At 45.7% G+C, this 12,540-nt stretch overlaps 2 protein-coding genes across 6 annotated transcripts in view; one reads left to right on the top strand and one right to left on the bottom strand.

The window, feature by feature from the left end:
• FANCI (FA complementation group I) overlaps positions 1 to 11,940 on the top strand; it is a 40,679-nt gene extending 28,739 nt beyond the window's left edge. Inside the window, exons 25-38 of the mRNA XM_063142669.1 lie at positions 1,396 to 1,562; positions 2,691 to 2,770; positions 3,085 to 3,201; positions 4,547 to 4,598; positions 5,200 to 5,327; positions 5,619 to 5,687; positions 5,856 to 5,946; positions 7,092 to 7,276; positions 7,858 to 7,914; positions 8,033 to 8,092; positions 9,273 to 9,353; positions 10,149 to 10,244; positions 10,517 to 10,642; positions 11,081 to 11,940. Of these exons, the coding sequence (XP_062998739.1) occupies positions 1,396 to 1,562; positions 2,691 to 2,770; positions 3,085 to 3,201; positions 4,547 to 4,598; positions 5,200 to 5,327; positions 5,619 to 5,687; positions 5,856 to 5,946; positions 7,092 to 7,276; positions 7,858 to 7,914; positions 8,033 to 8,092; positions 9,273 to 9,353; positions 10,149 to 10,244; positions 10,517 to 10,642; positions 11,081 to 11,143 (1,372 nt within the window). The 3' untranslated portion in view covers positions 11,144 to 11,940. The remainder of the gene's footprint in view (positions 1 to 1,395; positions 1,563 to 2,690; positions 2,771 to 3,084; positions 3,202 to 4,546; positions 4,599 to 5,199; positions 5,328 to 5,618; positions 5,688 to 5,855; positions 5,947 to 7,091; positions 7,277 to 7,857; positions 7,915 to 8,032; positions 8,093 to 9,272; positions 9,354 to 10,148; positions 10,245 to 10,516; positions 10,643 to 11,080) is intronic.
• Positions 10,639 to 12,540, bottom strand: part of POLG (DNA polymerase gamma, catalytic subunit) — a 31,321-nt gene continuing 29,419 nt past the window's right edge. For all 5 annotated transcript variants that reach the window (XM_063142671.1, XM_063142672.1, XM_063142674.1 and 2 more), the window contains one exon: positions 10,639 to 11,628. In XM_063142671.1, coding sequence (XP_062998741.1) covers positions 11,564 to 11,628 — 65 coding nt within the window. In that variant the 3' untranslated portion in view covers positions 10,639 to 11,563. The remainder of the gene's footprint in view (positions 11,629 to 12,540) is intronic.

The raw sequence follows: 12,540 nt of genomic DNA, 5'->3' as shown, positions 1-12,540 counted from the left end.
AAATTTGTAACATTCTCAAAGAGGTTCATGGTAATAAAATCAAATTTATTGGCAGAAGATACAGCCATCATAACGATCAGTCCCATTAAGTGTATCTGAGCATTGATGAAGAGCATTGATGAATATTTTTTTTGCATCCCGCCTGAAAGAATACCTTAGACAAGAGAAATGAGCCTTAAGCTGTCTGTCTTAGGAAAATACCAGGGGATTTTGATGATGACCGACTTTCATGGCTCCAGGCTCTGCTCATCCTCAAAGGGAACTCCTGGGTGGGGAGCAGAGGTGCTCACCAGGGTCCTCCCTCCAGTCCACTGGGTGTACCTGCTTCCACTACCAGTTCCTGCTGGTGGTATCAGTGCCTCCCAACCCTTGGCATTTTGGGGCCATGGAAGAGACAGTAATATAGAAAGTTCTTTCCCCAGCTGTCCATATCTACTACAGAGTGGCTGCAGTGATCCTCACACACACCTGTCACATCAACACATTTACCAGACTTAGGCTCAGCAGTCACAGGTTTCCAGGCTCTGTGGGGTAGGATAACTTTGAGTTGACATCCATAGCCATGGATCCCGGCTCTGCTCTTTCTCAGTGGCAGCACTGGCAGGCGGAAGTCTCGGTGGGGGAGGGATGGATTGGGGAGCAGGCAGATGTTCTTTACTGTCCTCTGCTCGGTCCACCAGGTATTCCTGCTGCCAATGGGAAAGCCACCGTGCGGGCAAAGTATCCGGGACTGAGCAGGCTGCTCCAGCTTGCCAGCTCAGTCCTCACTGCTTTTCCCATGCGGTGCCTTCCTCAGTGGGGAAGGGGCGGTGTAGGTGAGTCCCTTACCCCCATTCCCTGCTGTTGGCTCAGTCCTGGATGCTCCACCTGCCTTTCGTTCTCTCCCCAAGGGTGGAAGGTTTGGAGCTGGCAGAGCCCAGTTGTGGGGAGATGCCCTGGGAGGACCACCGTCCCAACGCCCCCACCGAAGGCCAATTGTTGTCGGAGGACACGGCCGTGCCCCCTTTGACATCATTTGGCCCATGGAGGGCTGGATGGGGTTGGTCATCGGACCCCTCATCCAATTTGGGTTCCCCTCCCGTGTCCTGACTTGAAAGGAAGGACCTGCCACAGACCCGCGAAGCAGAGTGCGGTTTGTTGGGCATTAGATACACCTTCTGTTTGGGCCGCCTACCTGAGACTGCAAGAGCAGAGGTGTTGCGAAGCACCTGGCAGGCTGCAGGGTGTGGCTTGAGGGCAGGTGTTTGGCTTGGTGCGCCACAAATTGCACAGGCCTGATTTTGGGTGAATGGAGCCCAGTCAACAGATGACGATGAAGAACAGATTTGGGGTGAACAGAGCAGGAGGAGGCTTGCCGGACTTTCATTACGCTCTCCTCTCCTCCTTTCTTCATAGAGTCCTGCTGTGGAGATACACCTCCATCCCAACCGCAGCAGAAGAATCAGGGAAGAAGGAGAAGGGCAAGAGCATCTCGCTGTTGTGCCTGGAGGGTTTGCTGCGAATCTTTAACGCCGTGCAACAGCTGTATCTGGCAAAGGTCCCGCAGTTTCTGCAGGCGTTGGGTAGGCATTTGTATTGGCTTTCTTCTGAATTGTTGCTTTGGAGGGGGTGGGAATGTTGTAAAGAGCTTTTTCTCAAAAGCCCAAACTTCAGGCTTGTGGGATCTACTTTGTGTTTCACTAGAACCCCAAGTCCACCAGCCAGAGTCTGGCGTAAAGGGAGGATACTTAACATGAAAGAATGCTGAGCCCAAGAGTTTGATTTGAGTATCCAAGCTGAAAAGAGCAACTCACATTCTTTCTCACAAAAATCAAATTGTGGTTACCCTGAAGTTCCTTACATTTCAAATTAGAGCAGCTTTGGGTTAGAGTCACTTTGCTGCTGCTCTTGTTAAATAATCAGAAATCCTTGGCAATCAGTGGCAAATCACCTAGAGATCTACCAGCAGATCTGGACTTACCTTCTGCCAAGCCCTGCCCTATGCAGTCTGTAACCAGGACATATAAAGGAACACCTTCTTCCAAATGAGCTTGCCCATCAGTTCAGATCTTCATCTAAGGCTCTTCTCCAGGTGTCCACACCTTCAGAGCTGAGCTGGTGGCAACAAGAGGCAGGGGCTTCTCTGGGGTAGCACCCCAGTTACAGAATTTCCTCCTTAGGGAAATTCTCCTGCACCATCATTACTGTATTTTTTAGATGCTGTTTGCTTAAGCTTTTAACTGCAGTTACCAGCTGTAACTGCTTCCCCCCTTTATTGATACTACTTTGTTTTGCCCTGCTAAAATTGTGTTTGTCTTTTTATTGCTGGTATTTTCATACCATTTTTGCTGTCTTGAGGGCTTTTAAAGCGGAAGGACAAGATAAAAAGCCTTCAAGTAAATGAAGTCGAGGACTTGTGGGGCAGTCACTGGTGCCGTCAGCCGGCCAGTTCACAGGAACATTTCACAATGTTCATTCCTAGCTGGGGACAATACAAACAGGAAGGTGTTGATGGCCAAACAGGGCTGACAGACTCTTATTGCCCAACTGTAATTCTCCACCTCTCCCAAAGCTTCAGCTGCTCACTTTGACCATTGCTTTTTAAAATAGTGATAAGCGTCTCTGGATATGTGCCCTTTTTATAGAGCTGAAATGAATCCCTTCTCCTGCCATCAGCTTCTGCCCTGATGCCATTTTTTTTCATCCCCCAGATATTACAAACGAAGATGCCGAAGAAGAGGTGGACGTTAACGTCACAGAGAGAGCAGCCTTCCAGATTCGACAGTTTCAGGTAAACTACCGAAAGGTGATGCGCGGTGTTGAGCAGCTTGAAGGAATCAACTCTAGTTCAGGAAGATTTCGGAACAGGTCGTGGGGCTGTGCTCTCAGTTTGCTTCTTAGAGCTGCGAAAATAATATCCCTTGGTGCGGGCCTAGAAAAGGTTTCTCCTACAGCATCTCCTCCTTGGAAAAATCCCCGGAGTAGTGGGACAGGTGCAGAAAATGTGCTTCTCCCTGCGTTTGCCCCCATCTTCCTCGCCTCCCTCCGTTCTTTTCCCCAGTGTGCTTCCTGCTTGTGACTCCTTCCCACCTTTTCTTCCATCAGAGGTCTCTACTGAACCAGCTCAACAATGCTGAAGATGATTTCAACAGCAAGGAAGCCCTTCTGTTGGTCAACATTCTTGCAACACTTTCGAAACTGTTGGAGCCTTCCTCCCCGCAGGTATATACTGCGGTGGTGGTGGTGGCGGGGAGCAAGGAGGGCCTTTATGGATGGGTTGGGAAGCTCAATGGATGAGTCCTGATTTCAGCCTGCAAGGCTTTGAAATGGAGCGTTCTGTTCCCCCCTCGCCACTTCATTTCCGTTTCTTTTATCTGGACAGAAGCATCAGATTAAAACCGTGCCCTCAAGCTTTCTGTTCAGAGAGCCCTTGCCACATCACTGCATCTGCCAAGGAACTCCTGTACATCTGCTACGGAACCCCTGCATATTGCAAAAGGATCCTGGGGTGCACACTTAAATCATGAGGCCTCACCATGGCTTTGCACCGTTCCTGTGTCTGGTGGGAGGAGACACCTGTGATGGGTCATCTCCTCTCCCACTGCCCAGGAAAGGCAGGAATATGTGCAAAGCCCTGTGGTTTTCTCTCCCACAAACTCTTTTTTTTTTAAACAAACGAACAGTGAAATTCAGAAAGAAAGTTGTGCAGGTCAAAGATAGTCAACTGAATTAGTTGCAGTGAAGGAGAAAAGAGGCCCAAAGAAAAGCACAAGCTCTGTCCAGGTTGAAGGCAGAGAATGATCTGGGAGGGAGGAGCTGCAGAGCCTGGGGACAAAGCCAAATTCTCTTGTGGCCTTTTTTAGGGCAGGTATGCTGCCTAGATCAGGGTAGGGGAACACGTGGCTCTCCAGACGTTTGAAGGATGATGGGACGTGCAGTCCCACAACATTTAGAGGGGGCCATGTTCCCAATCCCTGATATATAATCAGTAAACATTTTGTTTAAAATAAAGAAGCAGCCCAGGAGGTAAACTCCTGTCACTGCCCTCCTCACATGATGCTGCTTCACTAAACAGTGAAGCCAGTGTGGTGTAGTGGCTAAGGTGTTGGACTGGGAGTCGGGAGGTCCGGGTTCGAGTCCCCACTCGGCCATGGAAACCCACTGGGTGACTTTGGGCCAGTCACAGACTCTCTCAGCCCAACCTACCTCACAGGGTTGTTGTTGTGAGGATAACCGGAGAGGAGGATGAGGATTATGTACACCGCCTTTTCCTTGGAGGAAAAAAGGTGGGATATAAATGTAATAAATAAATAAATAAAATAAACGGGGACTGCAGGCAACTGCTCTGTGAGCAGGAGAGGAAGAAGCAAACTGTTATCACCACCTCCTCTTTAAGTACTCTGCTGTTCTAATGACGTATTATTGTTCTTATTGAACTTTGGTAAACCACTCTGGGAATCTTGTCGACTGAAGACGAGGTAAAAAGGCTTAACGTGAATCGAATTGCGTGCATGGATGCATACTTAAATACATTCATGCAAAATGAGAAATTTCTCTCCTCGTGCAGTTTATGCAGCTGTTATCGTGGACAGTCAAGATTTGCAAGGAAAATAGCCTGGGTAAGAGTTTTGACGTGATGGGCCTTCCTTCTGTGTTGAGAAGCTTGGAGCTAGGGAGCAAACTTAGCAAAACGTTAACATCGGGGTTCAAAAAAGGGGGTGAAGGAATGCATGGGGGATAAGGGTACCGACAGCTGTCTGGCGGGAGTTTGGGCTGCTAGATGTCTTGACGTGGCCCAATGCAGGTGCAATATTGCCTCAACTTCTAGCTTTGCTTAGGTTGCATCCTTCAGCTCCGCACACTCTCTTCCTCATCCCCTTTCAGTTTCCAAACTCTGGTTAGCACTATGTGCGCACCAGCATTTTTGCTAATCGGTGCCAAAATGCTGTTTGTAACCACAGTTAGAATTGTTTTTGCCAACCGTGGTTAGTGAAGCTCAGTGCAAACGCCAACCGTAAAAATAAAATAAAAACCATAGTTCGTTCTGGGCGGGGAAAGAAGCGTGCCTGATCAGCTAACCATGGTTCGGTGATTGAGCAGTGTTGATTCTGCACCAGGCCTGTTTTATTATTAGTGCTGTGCTAGGTTGACCGTTGGTCTCACCCAGAAGATTTGTCATGGTGTCTTCCAAGCTTTCTCACTGGCTTTCCCTCTCTGCAGAAGATGCCCCTTGCTGCAAAGCTTTGCTAGCCCTGCTCTTCAGTCTGCACGCTCTCATCAGAAGCCCAGTCAGCGTTCTGCGTGAGCTCACCCGGGACATCCACGCTCAGCTTGGGGACATAGACCAGGTGAGGAGGACCAGTTGGGCCTTCCAGGCTCAGCACAGCCTGCGTGCATTTAGCAATGCAGAGACCGTGTGCTTGTGCTGCATCCCGTAACCTCCATTCTGGGATGCAGCAAAGGAAACCAGCATTGTTCTAGAGGTTAGAGTGTTGGACATAAGCCAGGGAGTCCTGGGTTCAAATCCTCACTTAGCTACAAAGCTCACTAGGTGACCTCTCATAAAGTTGTTGTGAGAATAAAAAAGGGATATTGGAATAGAGGTTAGATTTCTGCCTATCTCTTTGTCACTCCCCCAGGACCTTCAAGTGGAGCATCAGTCCCACTTTGCTATCGTGAACTCGAAGACAGCAGCTCCTACGGCTTCTGTGAGTTGAACAAGCAAACTGGGGATTAAAACCAAACCGGGGGCGGGGGTAATTTTGGTGCAGGACGATTTTTATAAATGTGTAAAATAAACAAAACCTGCTTCATTTGCCACTGTGTGGCAAATAAGCTGTTCTCAAGGCACCTCCTACCTTCTCTCTTTTTCTTAGCTGCTGGTTTTGGCTCAAGCCGAGAAGGTCCTTGAAGAGGTGGATTGGTTGATCCATAAGATGAAGAGCCATTTGGGGTCAGAGGCAGCAGGTAAAAGTTAAAAGGGAGCAGTTGCCCTATAAGGATGCTTGGCTGTGGGCAACTATAAGTGACCGTCTGTTTTATGTTAGAATTGCCTTCTCTTGTGTAGAGCACAGTGATTATCATTAACGTAATCTCTAGACCAGGAATTCTGAAGCAAATTCCTATTGAGCCTTCTCTTGTTAAAAAAGAAGAAGCGACTGAGCTTTCCCCAAGCGTAACTGCAATGAAACCAAGAGAGATGGCTCACCTAACGAAACGTGCTCTCATCCTTGTTCTCAAGTTAAGAAAAAGGTAGGATCAGAGACACACATGGGGCCTTGGCATGATTTAAGCCCTCTTTCTTTTCAAGACGAGAACTTAGTGAAGCCAAAGTTTCATAGGGGACAGATGGACTTATTTTGGTTTGGCGTTCTACTGTTTTGCCACCACCACAGAGAAGGCCCTGTCCCTTGTGCCCATCCAGGATATCTCAGATGGCGGGGGGGACGGGACATAGAAAAAGCCTCCATAGATTATCTCACTGTTTGGGCAGCTTCACATGGGTGGAGACAATTCTTAAAATACTCTCATGTCAGGCTAATTAGGATTTAAAGGTCAAAACTGGCACTTTGAATTGAACTCAGAAACAGGTTTGTTAATTTGTTGATGTCATATTTATTTTTGTGTTTATACCCCACCTTTGTTCCTCCTCCCCTTGACTTTATCCTCACAACCCTGTGAGGTAGGTTAGGCTGAGAGTCAGTGACTGACTCAAAGTCACTCAATGGGCTTTGTTGAGTATTGAAGCACTTTTTACCCTGTTTGCCTGATCCAATAAACATTCTGGCAGCCACATTCTGCACCAAATGAAGTTGCTAAAATGAATTCAAAGGCAGCCCCCTATAGAGTGCATAACAATAACGCAACCTGGAAACTAGCCCAGTCCAGCTGCTCAAGGAAAGGACACATGAACTGCTGCTGGTGAAAGGCACACCTAATGTTTGTTGCTACGAGGAACAGGGCCGGATCTAGAAGTGCCCCTTAACCTGCATACCTGATTCTTCAAGAGGAATGCAGCCCCATCCAAAGCAGGCTGCACATCAATTCCTAGATCTTCTGGGCCTCCATCAGTCTTTCTGGTTTGTACCAAACTCTCCCCTTTGTTTTTGTAGATGATGCTTCTCAAGCAGCAAACCAGACCCAGCCGCTAGAAAAGGCAATCATTCTTCAGCTTGGGACTTTGCTGACCGCTTACCATGAGCTGGTACAAACGGCATTGCCTACTGGGAGCTGTGTGGACATGCTACTCAGGAGTGTCAGCAAGATGTATGCCATTCTCACTGCCCTTGTAAAATATGTGAGTGCTCTTGATCTGGAGGGTGAGGAAGGGGCTCAAAGGCCTAATCGCTAACTTTCCCTAAACCCCAATCAGCCTGAATGCCTAAAAGCAAGTAATGGGGCATTCTTGGGTTGAAACAGCCAACAAAGCGTAGATCGTACCAGTATTTATTTATTTATAAACTATTTACTCTGCTATCTAGCCCAATAGGCTTTTGTTTTATTCTTCCATGTATCTTGACCATTTAAGTATATCGAACCATTAAATGCTCAGCATAATGCAAAAAATAACTCACAATCCTAAAACCCATTATCGTCAGGAAGCTAAAACATGAAAAGGTGTTTTCCTCAAAGTCGGGAGAAAGCTTGCCATGTGAGTCTACCTGTGATGAGAATTCCAGTGGGAGGGCACCACTCCTAAGGAAGTCCTGAATCCAATTCCTACCTGCGGAATCCAGATGTTATGGGTACAGGAAGCAGGGTCTCCTTGCTGATCTTAAGGCACGAGAGGCGACTTTAACAAGGAGAGACGGACCATTTGGATTCAGTAGCATGGATTCTCTGTCGCTCAGACACCATCTCTTCTTGCTTTACTCTTAGTATCTCCTAGTGTGTCGAAGCACAACTGGCGGAATTTCTGGACGGTTTGAAAAGCTGGTAAGTGTTTATCGTGCACCGTGCCTAATATTAGAAGGTGCTTAATAAGTACGTATTTTTTCTCCATGCTTGCAGAAGGAAGGAAATTCTTGGAATAACAGTGACATCTTCTCTTTAGGTTAGACTCTCTGGTTCCCACCTGACCCCGCAGTGTTACGGCTTTATCACATATGTGCAGGTAAGACAAACATAGAGCTAAATTTCTCATTTCACACTTTTGGTCCCAAATAGTCTGTTTAGCAGAGGAAAAATAACTTTTGCATGGACTTGGAGGCACAGGATATATCAGCTAGAACTGTGCACAAATGGCCTCTCAACATTCTGTATCCTATTTGTGGGTGGAGAAACTGGGAGACATTTTCATAGAATTTCTCCAGTGGTAGGAGAAATTTTCCAACTATTTCTCATGGGTAGGGCTCAGAATTGACACGCTTGGCACTAAGAAAAGCTGAATTTTATAACCTGCACAAATTATGCAACTTAAAAGGCATTGAACCCGTCTCTAATTGCAGGAATCTTATTCAGCCACCTGAGATTTCAGTTAGTGTTGCCAATTGAAGCATATCTTGAGAGCAACAAGATCTTTTGGTTTTTTTTAATGATGTTGAGGAAGCTAAATTCTACACCCAGCACAACTTCCCATGTTCCCTACAGACTCTCAGTATATATGTAGACACTTATCAGTGGCAAGAGATGAAAGTCTGCAGGAATCCAGGCTTTTAAGGTTGAATAACTATTTACTTCCTTTAAAGGTAGCTGTCATTCTGCTGTATTCTGTGCAACTGCAGAACCCTACAAGTTAGGTATGCAGGGGAAGTCTCAAAAAATAGGTGCTGCGAAAGAGAATCTGGATATTTCTGCAAAGATGGGTCAGGATTGCAGAACGGCCTTCTTTAGTGAAGGCCCCTGGAGTTACAATTAGGAAGATCAGAGCTAGAGAAGCAGAAGGCGGCGGGGAGCAGGTCTGGAGTGAGTCACTAGAAGATGGAATGCCCAAATACAACAGTGGGCTCTTTCCATACAAGGAACCTCCTGCTTTTCGTGAATTGCTCGCAATTTAGATGTCCACAAAGTCTTATTCTCCTAATTCTGAATATACCGACAGCAAGTATCCAGCTCAGATCCCAAGCTTTCACTTGCTAAACCTCTCCCGTCTGATTTTTGCTACCGTATTTCTTTGATTCTAAGACGCCATCAATTGTAAGACGCACACTAATTTCAGTACCACCAACAGAAAAAAAGCTTTGATTCTAAGAAATAATAAATGACTTGCGATTCTAAGACGCACTCCGTTTTTAGAGATATGGGGGAAAAAGTGTGTCTTAGAATCGAAGAAATACAGTATCTTCTTTCTCCAGACCATCCAGAGTGAAACCTTAAGCTTTGCAGGAGCAAAGAAGAAAAAGGACAAAGCTATAGTAGAGGTCTCCACTGTCATGGTGAGTGTGGCTACCTTTTCCTTATTTTGTAATACTGGCTATAGTACTCTAGCAGAGGATTTAAAATCCTCTGTATTTCAACAATGTGTGCTTAAAACAGTAAGTCCTACAGCTTTGTGGCTTCCTAGAGTTTTGCTTTCGAATTCTAGAACTACAGGAAGGGATTTTTTTTGCCAGGAGTGTGGTGGCAGCAGGAGTGCAACTGGGAAGGGGTGGGGTGGTGGTGAGAGGAAGTGGCCCCCGGCCTCCCTGAAGCTGCTCACCCCTGGTTTAGGCTGCATCATTTCATGCTGCAAATAGGGGTTTCCTCCCTAAAAAAACAATATCTAAATAGAAAACTAGCAAATCCAGGAGAAAGTAAAACTATAGAGCCCTTCTTGCTAACATGCTAGTTTTCTATTTGGAGGATCATTCCACCTCAAAGGGTCCCCCCTGGAGTCTGAAGTTTTACAGCTCAGGCACCACTTTGCCACCTCAGTGAGACCTAGGCTAGAATCTAGCTCATTGTTGCGAAGTCATAAGCCAAGACCCACTAAACAAGGTAAGCTTACTTATCAGAAAATTCTGCAATCACTGATTCCAAGCACTGAAATGTGAAGTTTTCAAGATTGCCTTGAGTTAGAAAAGTTTGTTAAAGTATTTAATATGTAAGTTGACACTGAAAGGGCACACTATAAGATGTGTTCTATTTTGAGGACTGCTGCTGATTGGCCTGTGAGAAGTCTATATACTGTGAGATCCCATAACGCTGTGCTGTCAGCTTGCTTAATTTGCCCATTTCCCCTCCTTCTACAGGCCAAAGTGTTGCGAGAGAGTAAGCCAATCCCAAACCTGATTTTTGCTATAGAACAATATGAAAATTTCCTGATCCATCTCTCAAAAAAATCAAAGGTAAGAATTTTGTTTTAAGAATTCCCCCAATTGTTGTCCAAGATTCTTGCCTCTAAGGGTAAAATTCAACATAAATCATTCTTACAGTAGACCCATTGAAATGAATGGTATTTTAAGTTCGTCATTGCGAACTTAAGTCCCATTTATTTCAGTATGTCTACACTAAGTAAGACTTAAGTTGAATTTTGCCCTATGTTCTGATACATATTTGATAAGGTATACCAAGTGGAGTGAAAATGTTTAAACTCTGACCATCCTTTCTGCTGTTGCAGGTCAACCTAATGCAGTATATGAAACTGAGCACCTCCCGGGACTTCCGCATCAATGTGTCTACGCTGGAGAGCGCCCTTCAGGAACAGAATGCGGAAGATGCCGAAAATGAGCCAGACAATGACCAGGTCAATATACATTTTAATAAGAGCACAAAGTAGAGAGAGCCTTTTTCTGCTGCTAATATCATTTCCCTGCAGTTCATATGCGTGCTAACTTACATTAAGCAGAGGAAACACCCGTTAATGTACGCTGGCAACTTGTTTTAAGAATGGCCCACTAAGTAATCAATTCCTCCCCTGCATTACATTCACCAGCATGGGGCAGGGGAAAAGGGATATGAATGCCCAAGCAGTTTACAAGGAGAGGAACACTTCATGGTTTGGTTCTTCTTCTGTCTTGCCAACCTTCCGCCGGATGCAATAACTAGAAGGGTTCACAGGAGATCTGTCATAGCAGAGAACTGCATTGTCCAAGAAACAGATTATGAACAGTCCGTTGTTCCAGTAGTTCATTGGAAATCCTCCGGTGCATTTATCACTGGGCTTTGTTTTCATCTCTTTTAGAGCATTGCATCTGGACAATCCAACAACAGCCAGGAACCCAAAAAGAAGAGACGGAAAAAATAAGAGCTGCCTTCTTTATTCCCAAGTGGCTGTTTTGACCTGGTAATGCTTCTAAGACATAGCATTAGACAAAGACTGTCTCCTTTTAACACAGGCTTTAATCAACAGCGAATGTATCTGCTTGCCATATGAATGACATCATTCATAATTCTTTAAATTGTTGTACCACCAATTACCTGCTGAACTGTCCTGTCATTCTTGCAGAGCACAGCTGAAGTGCAACCATTCCTTTTGGCTTCAGCCCAATCTGGGCAGAGATTTTGCCTTAGCAAAGCGCTGTACCCTGTTGATTCCATGCATTTTTCTCACTGTCAGACTGGAAAGAAGAAGTCAGGTAGAGGGAATAGGTAGGGGTCATTGCTTAAGAGACTGCTTCTAGGATGATTCCCTGAGCTGCTAAGTTTCCTGTTACAGTCTCGAGTCCTATTTTCCTTTCTCCAATGAGCCTTTGGTTATTTTGAGAAGTTGATATATATCCAGAGCATCACCTGAAAGAAATTAAGAATAGTAAAGTTCCTTTCACAGATTCCCCGCAAACCAGCACAGCAGATAGTGAGTTATACTTGTTGCTCTACGTGCCACTAAATACTTCTTGTCCTAGCAGGGTAAGAGGAGAACAACTAATTGACACCAGTGTCTCTCATCATTACTATTGTAATTCAAGACTGGTGATATTATGGAAGAAAGGTAGAGAATATTCCAAATATTTGTCCCTTTTCTAAAATGTGTTTTGCTTTAAAGATTTGTTTTAAAGAGTTCCTGTGAGAACTTAATTTAATAAAACAAATACATGAGCTGTTCCTGTATTGCGTTTTTCCTCAGCTGCTGTGGTTCAACAAAAATCACAATTGCATTTCAATAAATAAACAAGTCTTAGTCATAAGCTATTTAAATACCAATTAATTTGCAACAATTTATAAGCATTTGTCAAGCACTGAGCATAATTGCCACTTGTGTGAAAACATTTCATCTTGAAGTGTTTGTAGTGCTGTAAAACGGCGCTAACGTGCATTATACAGAACTAGTTGTACCCGGCGTAACATACGCCATTGTAGCATATTTTAAAAGTTTATTAATTAAATATCACAGGGGTGCGGGCTGCTTGGAGGCCGCCAATACAGCACTGTCTGGCAGACCTGGGGGGCAGGGAGGTTGGGGGGAGGGGGAGCAGGTGTCCCCCTCTCCCCAGGGTCCCTGTCAGCCTTGGAGCGGCCTCCCACCCAGCCACCAAGGGCCCTGGCCGTGCCTCGCTCATGCTCCGGACCGTGGCGCTGCCCCCTTCGGGGGGGGGGGAGCAAAGAGGCAGAAAGGGGGGTAGGATTACCTTGGAAAGCCCGGAGGAGTCGGGCGAGGGGCTTAGCAACCTGTATCAACTGACATTACATATTGTTACTGTTGCT

Source organism: Elgaria multicarinata, chromosome 16 (genome assembly GCF_023053635.1).
Source record: "Elgaria multicarinata webbii isolate HBS135686 ecotype San Diego chromosome 16, rElgMul1.1.pri, whole genome shotgun sequence".
NCBI classification, from domain to species: Eukaryota; Metazoa; Chordata; class Lepidosauria; order Squamata; family Anguidae; genus Elgaria; species Elgaria multicarinata.
The sequence above is the reverse complement of the archived record's forward strand: the minus strand, read 5'-3'. Positions and strand labels throughout refer to the sequence as shown.